Here is a 16,620-nt window from a genome sequence, read left to right on the forward strand (position 1 = left end):
TGGCTCTGAGAGCCTGCAGAATGGGTCAACTTCCCTGCAGGTTAGGGAGGGACATGGACAGGGACAATAATGCTGCTGGTGAGAAAAATGGTGGTGGTGGGGAGGGAAGCAGCTGAATTTGATCACACAGCATTGCTGCTCACTTGCTGCTGGTGGGAAGAGCAAGCTCACTGATTAGCATTCCCAAGAATACAATTAGGGGACAAGGCTATTTTCAGCGGTGTCCCCCCTCATGGCTTGTAAAGACACGAGCGCAAAGAAGCCTGGAGTAGGCGCTTCCTCCACCGCAGGCACTGGATGGCTTATATTAGCACAGTGCTCTAAATCCCCTGTAAGTCCTCCCAGAAAGGGAGAGTAAATATAGTTCGTCAAACAGTTATCTTTAGCACACAGTCTCGTCTGCCAGCATGGATCTTTCTGCGTGACCTCTTGCTAAGTCAGGGCAGTTTCTTCTTGCTTCCTTACTCCTGCCTGCAATGCCATGCCCTGAGGGGAGCCAGGGCTCCCTGGGGCTGGGAGGAGAGACCACTTCTGTTCCCCTCACTGACCTGCCTCTGTACGGACACAGCTGGGTTATTGACCTTTAGGCCCAGTTTTTCCTATCTGTTTTGAAAGTAAAAAAATATGAGATGGAAGTTCACACAGAAGGATGGTGAAGCTGGTTACCCACCAGCTGCCCTGTGAGCTGGAGCATCGCAGGTCAAATCCCCTGCCCTGTTTCACAGCCAGTCTTCATGCACATCGCAGCAGGCAGTGACATGCCTCCACACAAAATTCTGCATGTCCAATCCACTAATTTTCACACACATAATTTCCTTTCAATTTTTTTATCTCAGCAGTCTCATCCCTTCAGGAAACTGCCACAGGAGAGGGAATGGTGTAACACAAAGCTCAGAAACTCCAATGTAATGAAATGCGGAAGATTTAGAGAGTTAATGGCCCCAGCTGCTACTGTAGCCTTTACTCTCCTGCCTGCACTTGATTGGAGAGGCATCATGTTGCAGCTCCTTCCCCTGTGCCACTCTAGCATGGCTAGGGAACTCTCCAGAACAAGAACAACACAGCTTCAGTGCTGCCTGCCAGCCAGGGAAACCGAACCATGCTCTTTTGTCAGGAGGGCCCCTGCTTCCTCCTGAGCTACTGAGCAGACCTCTTCCACACTCACAGAGGCCAGAACAGAACAGGAGCTGCCTCCATCATTTTTCTGCAGATGATGGCATCCAACAAACCTCCCTCTGTTGGCAATAACAGAGGGTAGCTCTGTGAGATGGGTATCTGTAAGAAATCTACCCACTGCCAGGTAGCTATAGCCAAAGGAAAGCCAGACAGCTGCATGCCAGATAAATGGCATACAACAGCACATATTCTGTGGCCAAATCAATGCAGAGGCACCATCACCATTCCCTGCAACATGGGTTGCATGAGGGGCTCCAATCCATGCACTTTTTTCTCTGTTGGCATCACCTCCATCTTATTGTCCTCTATTAACTTTGAGCGAGTGAGGAAGGAAGATCAGGCAGGAGTTCATGCATTCAAGGGCTGCCACTCACCTCCCTGCTGGCAGGATGTTTCTCAGCCCTCCTTTCTCTGACAAGGCCTTTTCTAGGGACAACAAGATGCCTTCTATTGCTCTCCTGATGGAAGCAGCATCATACCCTTGCAAATCTCCCCAGCCCAGTTCATGCTGAAACGCTCTGCCTTGGCTCTGTGCTGCTGTTAGACGCTTCCCCACCTCTCCACCATGAGGAAAAGAGATGAAGACCAGCCACAAGGCCCCTTCATTCTGCGCAGTTCAAACTCCAGCCAGCCATGTCTTGGTGGCCAGCCTTATTCCCAAGCGATTTCCCCACAGTCATGCTATGTTAACATTTCCTGAGTGAGGTGCAAAGACACACGTGCAGCACAGACATCACTTAGGGAGCATACCCATTAATTCGAATGAATTACTGCTTCAGCTTAGTTCTCAGGCTTACTCTTTTGATTTCCTCAACTTTGAAGCAATTCCATTACACCTTCCATGTCCCTGACCCAGTTACACTGGCTTCGATTACCACCTCTGCCAGCTCCTCAGTGGGCTTGGAGGTTACAGAGTGCACCCCACTGCCAGAGTCCAGCCACCTCCACGACCATCCCAACATAGTTTGCATGCCAGGACTCACAAAGCTCTTTCCCATTAGGACACTGCTAAAGAGACAGCAGCAGTAATAAATGGTTTCAAGAAACTCTCCCAACCCTTCCCATTTATTATAAACCAGTGAGATGCCAGTACCAATGAGCAAGTCTTGAAATACATGTGAGATTCTGCTTGGAAACATGATGTTTTTCTCTTGTTATTCTGGAATAAGGATTGTATTTCCAAGGCAAATTAACTTGAAACACGTTACTAAAGTTAGTTCAAATTGTGAATTTGCCAATCAAGTTTGCACTGACAACAAAAAGCCCTTCCCATTACTTCAAGAGAAGAAATACTGTGGAGAAAAGGCAGACTGGTGGGTAAGTAACAGCTTCAAGTCCTTTACCTCTACAGCTCTGTGCTTCCTTCTAGTTTATTCTGAAAAGCAGCCAGGAGATGCCCTGCATGGAGCCAGGAGCCCTGCAATGCTGATGACAGGAACCAGCATTTGATTTTACTCACTGGCCACCCTCTGCCCCTTTCCTTCCCAGTTTTTCTAAAGACATGCTTGTGGAAAAGTTATTCTGCTCAGGCCCAGACTGCTCCTTTGCCTTATCTGCACATACAAAGTACCCTGAAAGAACCAACATTTCTTCTGAATTATTTATAGTATATGGAGATGATAATAACATAAAAATCTGCTATGATTTAATTAATTGTGAACATGTAATAAGGTAATGCTAGCAATACATTTAACTGGAAAAACCTATTTATAATGAAATGATTTCTTATAAATAATTAGAGCAAAACTGTGTGTTGGAACTCATCATTTACATTTAGGGCCTGATTCTTCCTCCACTGACTTTACCTACAGGACACCTCCATGGAGCCTGTCAAGTCAACGACAGAGCTGTTGGCAGGATGGGATCTAGTTTAAGATTAGAAGGAGAACATATTGCAAAAGAAAAAAGTTATTTTTTCTGGTTTGCATTTGTTTGGTTTTTTTTTAAACAAAGGGTCAGCAATTCAGTTCCTAAATGATGAGCTTTGCTTTTTGCCTGGAGAATAAATTCACCTTATTTTGCCTTTCTAAGCCTCATTTTAAAAGCAAATGAAACCCAGATGGCACTAACTCTGTTTCACAAGTATTGCTTACCATTTGCCTAAACCACTCTTGCCTGACTGTACAACAGCTCCTGCCAATGCAGACCCTAACTGATACGTTTGGGGGTACCATGATAAAAGCCAAAGTTTGGTTTCTGAGATGCGATGGGAGGAGGGCACTGTAAAGAGTGTACCATGTACCATCTGAGCAAGAGGGATTAAATGCAGACTGCTGTTACCAGCCTGTCCCTTGTGCTAGCTGGGGCCTTAGCTCAAGGGTGTGATGAGAAATCAGACCAGCTAGCTTCCAGCTCCCACAGTCAACAGGCAGAAACAAGGATGGATGGCACCTAATTTAGCTTTTCTTTTTTTTTTTTAAGTAGATGGTCTCACTGCAGTCTTTTATCTCTGCTTTGAAATCAGGCTGGTTTTTAACTCTAGTCAGGTGCAAACTGCTTCACAGAAGCAATACTGGGTTTTGGCTGTAAGCAGTAAACAGAAAGGATACTTCATTACTGTCACCTTCTTGGAAAGGAACAAAGTGAAAGATGAACAGATCTTGCAGTCCTGCTTTCACTGACCTAAGTCAGTGCTTAGGAGAGGAACTCAAGGCAAGCTGGAAAACATACATTTCACTCAGAGTCCCAGGCTGATTCCACCTGCAATAAACCTCAAATGCAGCCAGTACCTCTCTTTTTGCCTTTTGTTTTTCTCAGGCGGAAGAAGTCTGCAGTGGAGCAGCACTGGTACCTCTTCCTACAAATGAAGCGCTGCTTTGGCTTTTGGAGGGGTTTGTATGTTCGTATGCAGGACCTGAAAACCTGTAATGAAATTAGGGTCAGTAAAGGAGAAGAAAGCCATCTGCCAACAGAATTAGCCACATGCATCGCCTTTTATAGGCCAAACGTAGCCCATAAACAGACAGTGCCACAGCACCTCTTTGGAGCTGCTCAGGAGAAGCTTAAATGAGCCTTGAGGTCTCCTGCAGTGAGAAGGGCGAGTATGGCCAAAACCCAGCCTCTCAGACAGGCACCTCTCCAGCCTGGGAAGGTTCCTCCTTGAGGTTCCACCTCAAGGAAAAGGGTGGCTCAGGGAGGTGAGGAGAGGCCAGCAGGGCAGGTAGCCCTTTCCTTCTGCAGCCAGGGAGCAGCTAAAAAGGGAGCCCGGAAGCTTGCCTACGCAAACCACATTTATTGGTGTCGCTCCAGTGCTTCGTGGACTGTTATCCATCAAAAGCAGCACTGAAATTGGCACTCTTCACAGAAAAGGAAGGGATCCACCCCAAAACACTAGATGTCAGGAAACTCTTGTGTCACAGGATGAAGAAACACATGCTGCTGCTGCAGTTCAGAATGTTCCTGCTCAGAAGATAACCAGGCCAGGCTCCTGGTCTGCGCCTTTGTCCAGCACCAGGACCACACAAATCCTGCAGAGCCCTTGCTGCATGTCCTCCCCAGGGGTGACTGAAGGCCAAATGATTAACTATCCAGCACAAACTGCCATTCCCAGGAAGTGTCACTACCTGGAAAGCCTCGCTGTTAAGAGGCAGATTTCAGGAAATAACCAACTTGTGGAGGGGAGGAGCAGAAGTCAGACCTCCACCTTTGCAAGTTAATTTTAACATGGTCAGACAAAGAGGTTCGGGCAAAAAGCCACAGTAACCCAAAGAAGAAGAACCAGTGTGGTGAAATAGGCCCCTGGATTACAAAAATATTAATAGGGGATATGAGGTAGCCGATTCAGTTACGGGCACAGGTTATTTTCCTCTCCAAAGAAAAGCAGAGGGCTTAACACAAATAGAAGGGCTCTTACAATATGAAAGTAATCATCAAAATAGCCTTTTAAAAGCATAGCTAAAATCTTTGCTTCCTGCTGTTTATCATCGTTTGTTTCCTCCGGGAATGCCAGAAGGCACAGGTAAGATGTCGAAGCAGAAATTTTGAACTAATTAAGAGTCCCTGGAATGACAAGTTGAAGTCCCAGTGGGGCCTATCCAGCCCCCTTCTTCCCAGGTACAGGGAAAACGATGCTGAGCACCACTACTGCATGAAGTGCATTGTTGCCCAGAGTTAATAGAGATAGCATAGTACTTTCTACAAGGAACAAAACACCTTCCTTCTGTAACTTCTGAAGGGGACATTGCCCTAACTGTATTCTCATAGGGAAAATGGGTTGAACCCTCTTCAGTCACCACCACCAAATCGTAAGGAACTTAGTAGTTGGAGGTTTTTTTAATTATTACAATATGAATAGGTCTGAAAGTGTGATGGAGAAAAGTGCTGCTTATGCTGGTTTGGCTTCATTGCAATGCATGAAGTAGGATCTACAAAGGCATGAGTCAGTGTGCCAGAGCTGATTTGTTTCCTGATTTTTGTGAAGTGAAAAAAGGTGATGTTCAGCTTACCCTAATTTTTTGAGCTTTCTATCAGCTGAGGGGTGATGCATCTTAAAAGTGAAAACTATTTGTTCCTAGTGCTTAGCAGCAGCTGAATTAAGAAAAAAAAAAAGACTTGAAAATAGTCTGGACAAAATGAAACGTCTTATTCCGTTATGCAGTTTCTGCCTAGTATCTGTAAGTCCTCTTAAAACTGGACAGTTGGAGAATATGACACCCCTACAAAAAAGAGTTGGAGAAAACCTGGATTTCTGGTGGAAAATAAAAATAAGGGAATTTATGCGGAAAAAAAAATCAGGCCTCCTTCGCCTCATAAAGATGCAAAAAGAAGAAAAAAACCCAAAACAACAAAAACCCACAGAAGGGAGAAGGTGAAAGCTCAGCTTGCCTTCTTGTGCTTGCTTTCTTGTGCCCCTGGCCAAGCAGGTGGTAGCATGAGGCCCCCATCCGCAGCCCAGTGCCTGCCCGCTTCCCAGCCTGGCACTGTGGGAACGGGAGGAGTTGTCTCCTGCTGCAAGGAAGCGACCTGGTGAACCAATAACCCCTTTCATGTCTGTTTACTCATCTTCTGTTTGTTTTCAAATGGTGGCCAGAAAAAAGAAAAAAAAAAGGGAAAAAGAAAGCACGGAACAACGTAACATCTCTGGGATGGGGGGGAGGGGTAATAAGTGTTTTGTAGTAGAAAAAGGTAAAACAAAATGCATACTTGGTATTTTTGCAGCAAAAAGTGGATGCCCTCCTTCCCAGAGGCAATGGCTGAAGTCTCCCTGAAAATCAGAGGCTTCCCAGGGTTTGCCAGGGAAGCCACAACCCTCCACAGACGGGTGTACCCTGCTGCCCTGCCATAAACCCCTGGGCACCCAGGGGCTGGGGACCACTGGGCCAAGTGGTGGCAAGTTAGAGAAGGGGACCCCAAGGTGAGGGCATGGACAGGCACTGCATGGAGTTTGGAGCTAATAAGCAGGAATGCTTCTTGCGATGTTTGACAAGTCAAAGGCAATGGGAGGAAGGAACTACAGCAGGAAGCTTTCATAAACTTTCCTGGCTTCTCCATGAGTTTATTTTATAGGGAACTTTCACCAGATGCAACATTTGGGGGTTTAGCACGCATTTGGGGTTTTAGCATGCATTTGGGGTTTTAGCATGCATTTGGGGTCTTAGTGTGCTATCCCATTCTCTACAAAACTGGCTTTTGAGTCACAGAAGGAAAAGCAAAGTAGGTGGTGCATAAAAATAACTGCAGATTTGTTACAGTCAGTACACCTATGTCAACCAAGCAAGATAGCTGTATCGACACTAACATGCACTTGGGAGATTTCTATGGGAGATTTGTGCACTTCCTCTAGGAAGACAGGCTGAGAGAGCTGGGGCTTGTTCAGCCTGGAGAAGGCTCAGGGGAGACCTTAGAGCAGCTTTCCAGTACCTAAAGGTAAGAGAGCCAGAGAGGGACGGACATTTTACAAGGTCATGCAGTGACAGGTCAAAGCGGAATGGTTTTAAACTGAAAAAGGGGAGATTTACATTAAACATTAAGAAAAAGTTCTTCCCTGTGAGGGTGGTGAGGCCCTGGCACAGGTTGCCCAGAGAAGCTGTGGCTGCCCCATCCCTGGCAGTGTTCAAGGCCAGGCTGGACAGGGCTTGGAGCAACCTGGTCTAGTGGAAGGTGTCCCTGCCTGTGGCAGGGGGCTGGAACTGGATGAGTTTTAAGGTCCCTCCCAGCCCAACCCATTCTGTGATTCTTTCCCAGAAGGAAGTTTTCAGAAGGGTTCAGCCTTTCAAGGAGCTTTGTGATTCAAAGTTTGAATTTTGAGCACTCAGTGCTCAAAGCCCATGGCCTGCTCCAGAGGCTGCCCCATGGCAGTGAAAGAGTTACCTCCAGAAGCAGCCCCGGGTGATAAAAGCGGATAAGCAGGAACTCCATTCATGTGCTGGGAGCACTGCCTGACCTCGGGCTATGTCAGAGGAAAGGCTGCCCAGCTTCTGGGAACAAAGGGCAAGGGAAGGAGGGTGACTCAGGGGTCCTGCTGGTCTACATGGGATACCGGGGAGGGTGGATGGGCCATCCCATGGCCACTGCAGCACAGCCACAACTGAAAGCGAATCCACACACTGGCCAGGCCCACCTTCTGTTTTAACAGGGGAAAAGAAGTTTTCTGGGTAGTTTTTGTTGGTTTACGTGTTTCATTACATCTGGGAGCAGACCTGAAGGTGTAGTTTGCACTGGGCTGGCCTGCGGTGCATTAACAAACAGGAGTCCACTTGGGGAAAGGTGTCTGAGGTATTTTTTTTACTTATGTTTCAAAAGCCACAGCTGGAGCCACCTAAATGCAAATGCTTGAGGAGGAGAAACATGAAATGCTGAGGGATGGGCCTTTTCAAGCCTAATTATTAGACACCATCTACCTGTAGCCCTGCTGCGGTGAAGCATGTGCTGAAGTGTTAGGAGCCAGGGCTAGCAATGTCTCAATTCAGGAAGAGCTCAGCTACTCCTCCTGCCATCAATTTCCACACGGTCCTGCCTGAGGAGGGGCTGGGGATGCTGCTGTGCCGTAACATCCTGCACACCACACTGGATGTCCCATGCCACTTCGGGGGCAAATTAGACAAGAAGAGTGGGTGCAAATGGCAGGGGATGGCAGCCATCAGCCCAAGAGGGTGAGCAGGTGGCTAAGCATCCCCGGATCAGCGTTCCATCCCACCGAGATGCGGCTGCAAACAGGACGGATGAGCAGGGCTTGGCCCAGGAGCAGAAGGAAAGGATCCAGGGGCTCTGTTGACATAATAAGCCACTAGAGAGCACTCTCAAATGTATTTATATCCTTTGCCTAAGTGCTGGTTCACAAAAACACGCGGTTGCCATGGCCTGGTTTACAGCACATCTAAAAAGAGAGCTCCCAAACATACCAGGTTTTCTCAGGCCATCACAAAGGCCGTCACAGCTTCCCTTGCGCAGCACCTTTCCCAGCCCCTGGGACCTGGGCAAGGGGCAGCACCCGTGAGCCCCATGTACCCCTTCTTACCCCTCATTGTTACCTGTTTACAAGTAAGTGTCAGAAACAGCATTAAAAAAGTGGTGGGAAAAAATATTGCCCTTTGGCAACTATAGCTTTTTCAAGTTTCCTTTTTTTACACCAAAAAAAAAAAAAAAAGTGCAAGAAATATTTAAATCTCTTAGTTTTCCTTACACTCAGTGCCAGAAGGAAAAAAAGATAATGTGAAAATGGCAACAGGTTAGTTCAGTGGCTATCAACACAAGCACCATGCAGGTGATCTGCCATGAAAAAACGGCTTTGGAAAAAGGAACAGTAATCACACGTTCTTCATTAAAACACTTTTAATACTACACAAATTACAGTATCACCTTTTAAAAAGTTTAAAAAGGAGTATTAACAGTAGCACTGTTGCAGCTAAAGCACTTCAAAATAATAATGATTAAAAAGAGAAAAACAAAACAGAAAAAAGCTTGTAGCCCAGGAATTAATAAACTGGTATAAAGGGAGAATCCACTGGAGCATTATTGTAATTGAGTAAAGCAACCAAAAAGAAAAAAAGCAACCTCGAATGTGAGAGAAATGAGCTATGTATGAACACCCTCAGTTTTCATTTTGCTTTTTTTTTTTGGTTTCCTTTTGCAGTTCACAAGCTTTATGGCGCAGATTAGACTTAGTCAGGGTCTGGAGGCTGAACATCAGCTGACAGAGCATAGCCACCACAAGCCATTTCTTTTCCAGCTACGTGTCTCCCAGGCCACCGCCTGGCATCACCGGCCAGGAAGTTTCCATCCTCTCCAGGAGTCACAGAGCTGCAGAAGCAGAAGCAGGGAAGCCAGGGGGGAGAAGGAAGGTTCACTTCCTCATGGGCCTCTCTGCCCAGTCACACCAAGGTGTGTTTTTGGCCCCCAAACAAGGATATGCTTTGTCAGGAGCAGGTCTCACCCTTGGCAGGCTCAGAGCTGGGCTACCTGATAACACAAAATGGGGTGTGGGGGGGACTTTTTAGGAAGGCTTTGGGATTTTGATTTTGCGTCTCTTTGTAAGAGTAGGGATAAAACCTTAATCAAAAACATGAACTTCATCCCATGGGAGGTATTATGCCAAGCAACTTTGAAGAACTTTTTACCATCTATCAGCTCAAAATCCTTTTTTTTTTTTTTTTAATAAAGTGCCTAAATACACATTTACACAGATCATAGTGGTTCCAAAGAATCCTTTACAGTTGTTTTTTATATATATAGGTATATATATAGATATATATATATAATGTGCGTTTTCTTCAAATTGGCTAAATGTGTTTACATAAGACACCAATCTTGACTATAGGTATAAGTTTTAAAGCGTAATATTGACTCAATGAATTTGTTTATCATGCAAGTCTTATCTAATATTACATTGACCTGTAATATGGAACACAATGTAGTGGGTGTGCTCATTAAACACTTCATAAAAAAATCACTGAGCATGTGCAATTCTGATCTTCAAATGCTAAATGACCATTTCTTTAAAAAAAAAAAAAAAAAAAGAAAAAAAAGTAGTCTTCCAAAAAAGATCTACTCTGCATTCAGTTGTAGTCTGAACATTATCACAATAAGAACAGTTGACTAAAAAGCACCCAAAATGCTTCAAATTATAGTCGGCTGAACAGATTTTTCCTCCTCCTCCTCCTCTGCTGATGCTGAAAGTGTTAATTAGTCCATCCCCGGGAAGGGACAACCTCGCCACCCTCTTGCTCAGGAACAGCCACTTATAACCAAGTTATAAACACCTCAACAGAAGGGCTCATACAGCTGCAGCATTGCCAACATACTATAAACAGCACGAAAACATCACTATAAGACTCGAACTATTTCTAGTAACCAATGATTTATTGATTTTAGAAGTCTGCTTGGTGATGCAGAAGAGTGATCAAAAGAAGTGGCTTTACAAAAGAGTTCTCCAAAGTAGCTTAAAAGGCAGGGCCAGGGCCATTATGTGCAGCCCTAATTGCTTTCATTTCAACCAGTTTATGTTTTCATTTTCAAAGAATAGCAGTAGGTTTGTTTTAAGCACACGTAGTAAGGAAATTACAGGTTTCCTCCACCCACATTTGGGCTGTCACTGATATGTCCGCGGGCAATCTGGCAGAGCCTCAGTCACCGCTGTCACTGTACCACACCGTACCTGCCACTACTTGGAAATACCGGGTCATCGATAGTAACAATAGCAACAGCACTCGAGGTGACTGATAAGCAAACTCAAAGTCCACCTGCACTATCTGAAAATTAAATAAAAAATAATAAAAATAAAGTAAATCAGCCTCTCCCCCACCTCCCCAGCTTCATCCAAAGACACAAAAGCCCCAGAAGTGACACTCAAGACCTTCACAGATGACAAGTGCTACGCTGGCGCCTTTGCCAATCGTGTAACTGAAGTTCATTATAAAAACTCCACGTTATGGTATGCAATTGGAGAATAAAGGCAGTTTTGTACTCTTACAACTGATCACGTGGACTGCGGTCAACTTTGCCTTTAGAAAAAAAATAACCAAAACAAAAAAGAAACAAAACCACACCACCAAACCAAAAACAAACCAACCCAGAAATCCCTAACTCAACAGCGCCGCTCAGACACCTCTCCACACCCTACTCCGGAGGCAACTTCCCTTGGGAAACACGAAAGAATTTGGGACTGGATGTGGCGGCTCTGCCATCGCAACCGGAGCCGCCGCGGCGCAGTTCTGGGAGAAAGCCCTCCTGCTCCCTAAGCTCGCCCGGCCGGCGGGGTGGCAAAAAGCATCCCCACCTCGGCTAGCCACTCTTCTCCCCATCTGCCTCAGACCAAGCTGCATGCGACCAGCTCTACAGGACAGGGACCAGGAATAAGGAATCACAGACAGTAAGGCAATCTTTACAATGTCAGAAAGTGTATTTGGCATTAAAAAAAAAAAAAAAAAGGAAAAAAAAAAAGAGAAAAAGAAAAAAAAAGAAACAAGTGCATACAAATACAGCTAGAAGCATTTCTGGTTTGCCAAGTGCTCTAAAAAAAGCAGCGCAAGTCACAGCCTACATTGAACAGTAACTGTCACCAGGGAAGCACAACAAATAGTTGCTATAACAAAAGGGCAAAAGAAAAAAAAAAAAGGAAAAAAAAAGAAAACCCAAAAAAAGGATAATTAGAAGAAATGCCTTTATAATAAGTACATACCTTTTGTCTTCAAAAAATATAGAAACACAATGTATTCAAAAAAATCAAAATTATACAGCCATGTTTATGAAGTCTACATTTCCCTTGTCTTGGAGATATATATATATATATTTATAGATATATACAGAATTCGAGCAGTTCGAGTTCAAGGTGACGTCGGGCAGCGACAGCGGGCAAGTCACGAGTCCCTCTCCTTTTTCACTTTCACATCTCCGGCCAGGATGGTGGCGATCTCCCCCTGCATGAAGGCCCATGGCACGTTGGAGCCGACCAGGGGGCACTTCTCCCCGCTGGGACAATACACCTCCCCGCTTGCGCCCTGCTGCTTGATGCTCTGCCGGGAGCAGGGGAAGCAGAACTTGTGGGACGGGACGGAGGGGCACTGCACGAAGTGGGTGTCCTCCAGGCGCTCGTGGCAGAGGGTACAACACAACGGGACGCTGGCGGCGAGGGACGAGTCCGGCAGGCTGGCGGGGTGGACCGGCTCCAGCCCGCCAGCCGCGTTGGCCCCCTGGCCGGGCACCTCCCTGCCGGGGCCCAGCCTTCTTTGGTTCATGGCGGAGGGCGAGGGGGGGCTGCTGCTGTTCCTCCGCGTGGTGGAGTGGACCTGGTTGGCGTCTTTGGAGGCGTGGTTGCCCCCGGCATTGTCCGCCACCAAAATGAGGGCGGCCATGGGGGATTGGCCGTTCTGGGCCGCCTCGGGCGGCGTGGTCCGGTTGGAGTGGGGCGAGGCGGTGGGCGGCGGGGGCGACATGAAAGGGGGGGCCGTCAGCGGCAGCTTCATCCCTTCCGACGAGGTGGGCAGCCAGGGCTGCACCTCCCCGTTTATCTTCGGGGGTCCCGCCTCGCCCTCCGGCTCGGGGGAAGGCTTCCTTTTCCGGGCGGCCCGGGCCCCTGTAAGGATACAGGGAAGAAAGGAAGGGGAAGGGTGAGAAGGCAGCGCAGTCGCAACCAACTGCCGAGCACACGGGCTACAGCCGTGCAGCCACATAAACGGGGAGCTGCGGCCGCTCCCTGGCCACCCCCAGGCCACCCGGGCTGTCGGGTCGAAGCCGCCCGTCATCCTTCGTCCCGCACGCCAGAACCACCCCTCCTCGCCCTGTCCTGCTCTCCCCAGCCCTGCCCGCCACCCCGCAGTCCCCGCCGCCTCACCTGGCTTGGCCACGGCACCGTTGGTCTCGTAGCCCAGCAGCCTGCCGCCCGCCATGCCTGGCTCCTTCTTGAACTTGCTGTCGAAAGGGGGTACGGCGTGGCCGCCGTGCTGGTGCAGGGCCAGCAACGTGTCCCGCACCGTCTTGGGCTTGGCCAGCCATTCCTCGCTGCCCCCTCGGCCCTTGGCCTCGGCGGCCAGCTCTGCAGCCGCCGCTGCTGGCAGGCTCTCTGCCGATCCCCGCTTCTCCTTGGCGCCGCTGTCGTGCTCCCCCGCCGCGCTGCTGCCACCGCCGCCCGAGGAGGATGAGGAAGAGGAAACGGAGCCAGGGCGCTTGTGCCCCAGCTCGCCGGGCTGCCCTGCTGCCTGCCCAGCCGCTTGCGCCGCCGCCGTCGGCTGCTGGGGGACGGGCACGGCCATCGGGGCTGGAGCGGCGGAGATGGCGGCCAGCGAGGCGGCGGCAGCAGCGGCGGCGCGGCTGCTCAGGCCGCTGATGGCGGCGGGGAGCCCGGCGCCGTTCACCAATGGCACCAGGGTGGGCGGCACAGCGTGCGTCCGCCGCGGGTTGGGGCTCTGCCGGTTGAGCTCGGGCGGCTCTTCGGGCTTGGGGAAGCCGTTAGGCACCAAGATGCCGTTTACCTGCCGGCCGCCGCCGTATTCGGCACCCAGGCGGGGCGGCGGCCGCTCGGCCGTCAGCGAGTAGCGCTCCAGGGGCTGCGGCGGGGGCCGCGCCGCCGCCTCCGCCGCCGCGGGGTGGCCGAGCTGCTGCTGCTGCGCCAGGAGCTCCTTGGCAGAGAGCGGCGGCTGCTTGGAGTGGGGCGGCGGCGGGGCCCGGCCCTCGGAGAAGCAGCCGTGCGCCCGCTTCAGCTGCCGCGCCGTGTCGATGACGAACTCCACGCGGTCGGCGCCCTCGTAGTTAACGCAGCCCCGGCAGACGGGCTCGGTGAAGTCCCAGATCATGGCCCAAGGCATGCGGGGCAGGTCGCACAGGTAGCACGACTGCCTGCGGGAAGCAGCCGCCACCGCCGCCGACGACATGTCCCGTTCCCGGGGCAGCGGCGAGCGCCCCCCGCTCCGGCTCCGGCCGACGCCTCCTCCGCCCCTCGCCACCGGAGTCCCGACGGGGAGGCTCGGCCGCCGCGGGACCCTCCGCCGGGCCCCCTCCCCTCGCCTTCCTCTTCCGTGCGCTGAAGCGGGGCGCTGCGGGCGCCCCGGCAGGCAGAGCTGCTGCGGGGGACGCCGCTCCCCTCGCCGTCTCCGCCGGCGGCGCTCACAGGGCGGCGGGGACGCGCATCTCCGCGGCGCGGCTGGCGCAGGGCTGCGTCCGCTGCCGCCCGCACGGCTCCCCCGCTCGCTGGCTACTACGGGGCGGCGGGGGCCGGCGCGGCGCTGCGGGGCGGGCGGGGCGGGGACTGCCGCGGGGGCCGGAGCCGGGGCTGGCGGCGGCGCCGTGCCGGGCTCCAGCCGCCACCGCCGCCTCTGCGCGCCGCCACCTCGATTCTTCGACAGTGCCGGCCGCGCCTGCGCGATGGGCGCCTCCGCCCCGCCGCCGCGATCCCGGCCCCGGCCCCTGCCCGCGCCCCCCGGCAGCGCCACCGGGGGTTCCTCCCGCCGCCGGGGGGCCGCTGCGCCCCCGCCCCGTCTCGCCTTTGAGGGGGGCTGTGAGAGCGGAGAGGGTCAAGGCGAGCGGTGTGCTGCGGCTCCCCCCTTCTGCCATTATTTTTATTATTGTTTTTATTACTGTTTCCTGCACCGCCGAGAGGCTTTGCCGAAACCGGCCACCCGCGGACCCAGAGATGCGCAGGGCGCCTCCCGCGCTGCGAGGCTCTCTGTATGTCTCTACCCCCGCCCCGCTCGGCTGGTGACCTTGGGAACGGCACGGCGCCCCAGACGCGCCCCTCGGCTGCGAGTCCCCCCATATGCCCCTTGGGGCCGGGCCGGGCCACCTCCGGGCAGGGGCCGGCGCCCTCCCGCCGGTGCCCGGCTTTGTTCTACCTGCCGGGGCAAGAGGCACCGTTATAAATAAATACGACGATTACTCGGTTTTTTTAACTGTTTTCATTGTGCACAGGAAATAGTACGTTCTAGATTTCCTGCCCTTTTCAACCACAGAACAGCGGCTCTCTAATGCAGATTAGCAAAATTCACACAAAGTAAGCACACACCGCCTCCTCCCCGAAAAAGAAAAACCTGCAGACATGTTTCCCCGTCCCCCTTCCACGCTACCAATCGCTTATCTGCCGCGGAAACACATGGCGTAGGGAAGGCAGGGAGGAAAAGAAGGTGTTTGCTCTTCCCGTTTGCCTCGGGAGGTGAAGCAACCGCTCACCGAACGCACCCCGGGAAGTATGGCCGGCTGCAAGCCTCTGCCCGGCCCGGGTAAACACAGCAGAAACTGCTTCCCCCGACCGCCGCTCTGGGGCTGCCCTTCCCACTGCGTTATGTAGGTTACGGGGGGAGGGAGGGAGGGCGGGCAGGAGGCGGAGGCCGGCCGGGGCCGGGGAAGCTCTGACGTCCGCAGCCGCTGACGGGAGGTGGCTCTCCACGGCTGGCAACCCCCCGACGGGGAGGATGGGGCGCTGAGCGGCCCGGCCCCGCGGGAAGCACCGCGTCCTTGCTGCTGCCCACGGCCCGGCGCGGGGCTGCGGTGCCCGCCACGGCCCCGCGCTCCCGCCGCAGCCCGCCGGGACGGGGGCTGTAGGGTGAGGCCGCCGGTGAACCGCGGGGGGAAGGGCTTTGCCTTGCCCCGCCGTCCTCCCCGTCTTGGCAGTGGCTCCCAGCACCGGCCTCCGTGCCAGGCAGGGTGACTTTGCAACCGCACGCCCGGCTGAGCGCCCTGGAGGCGCCGCGCTCTTGACAAGCAAAACAAAAGCTCGGGCCGACTCCTGACGCAGCCACGCACGTCGGGGCAGCGGCCACGGTTGCTGGCCTCGGAGCTCTCACTGCTCTGCAGCAGCCGGCCGGGGCAGGAGGAAGGCGAAGGGGACAGCTCGGCCGCGGCGCGGCCCCGGCGTGTCCCCGGGGAGCCAAGGGTTAACCTCGGCTCTCTTTTCCCGAGCAGCCCTCCTTTCACATTGCATCAAAGTCCTTTAAAGCTGTTTCTCTTCCCTCCTCCCCTCCCCGGCAAGAAAGACGCTTTATCCATGCATGCTAAGTAAACAGATCTTTGTTTTCGTCTTCCACCCACTGCCCTCTTTCTCCAGCCCGGAGCTGGAGCCTCGCCAAGCCGGCTGCAGCGATTGCTGCCTGCACACACACACGCTCACACACACACATACAGGGGGAAGAAACCGGGTTTCTCGGGTGAGGCAATGCGCCTGCAGTTGGCAGGGACAAGGCAGGAATTGTAATTGCACTTCATCATGTGATGGCTTATGAAAGAGGAAGTTTGGATGTTTTAGTCACGTACTCCTTTGGCCTCTTGCTTTAGCCTCCAGGTTCTCCGAAGGAAAAAATTACATATATTTATATATACTGGTGGAAAGCCAAGAAACTCTGTGTTTGCACATTTCAGATCATGAGCTGAGCTGGAGTGCTAGCTGAGGGAGGCTGCAGGGGAAGAAGAAAGCAAAGCTTTCAGCTGTGGCAGGCTTTTAACTGCAGGACAGAAATGTGATCTGTATTTATTTTCGTTTATTTCTCATGAAAACAAGCTGCTTGGAAAAGTCGAGATGAGCTG

The 16,620-nt window shown here is 51.8% G+C and overlaps 1 protein-coding gene across 2 annotated transcripts; it reads right to left on the bottom strand.

Moving 5' to 3' along the window:
• Positions 1–10,115: 10,115 nt before the first annotated feature.
• IRF2BP2 (interferon regulatory factor 2 binding protein 2) lies at positions 10,116–14,315 on the bottom strand. Of its 2 annotated transcripts, XR_008971912.1 has the most exons (3): positions 12,944–14,315; positions 11,792–12,685; positions 10,116–10,862 (listed from the first exon to the last, which is right to left on the bottom strand). XR_008971912.1 is itself a non-coding variant. In XM_057407063.1 (2 exons), exons 1-2 carry the CDS (start codon positions 13,977–13,979, stop codon positions 11,970–11,972), a joined length of 1,752 nt encoding a protein of 583 aa, XP_057263046.1. In that variant the 5' UTR covers positions 13,980–14,315; the 3' UTR covers positions 10,116–11,969. The 2 variants fall into 2 exon arrangements, 1 of the variants encoding a protein (XP_057263046.1); XM_057407063.1 differs by having other exon boundaries at positions 10,116–12,685.
• Positions 14,316–16,620: the final 2,305 nt, after the last annotated feature.

Source organism: Pezoporus wallicus, unplaced genomic scaffold, assembly GCF_028554395.1.
Source record: "Pezoporus wallicus isolate ANWC-B61680 ecotype Strahan unplaced genomic scaffold, APGP_CSIRO_Pwel_v1 scaffold_6362, whole genome shotgun sequence".
Classification (NCBI taxonomy): Eukaryota; Metazoa; Chordata; class Aves; order Psittaciformes; family Psittacidae; genus Pezoporus; species Pezoporus wallicus.

What these genes read in the sequence shown, in the direction of transcription:
- IRF2BP2 (XM_057407063.1), bottom strand. Translation starts at nt 13,979, where the DNA reads ATGTCGTCGGCGGCGGTGGCGGCTGCTTCCCGCAGGCAGTCGTGCTAC. An exon ending in CGGTGCCGTGGCCAAGCCAG is followed by an intron (nt 12,686 to 12,943) that starts GTGAGGCGGCGG and finishes GTATCCTTACAG; the next exon opens with GGGCCCGGGCCGCCCGGAAA.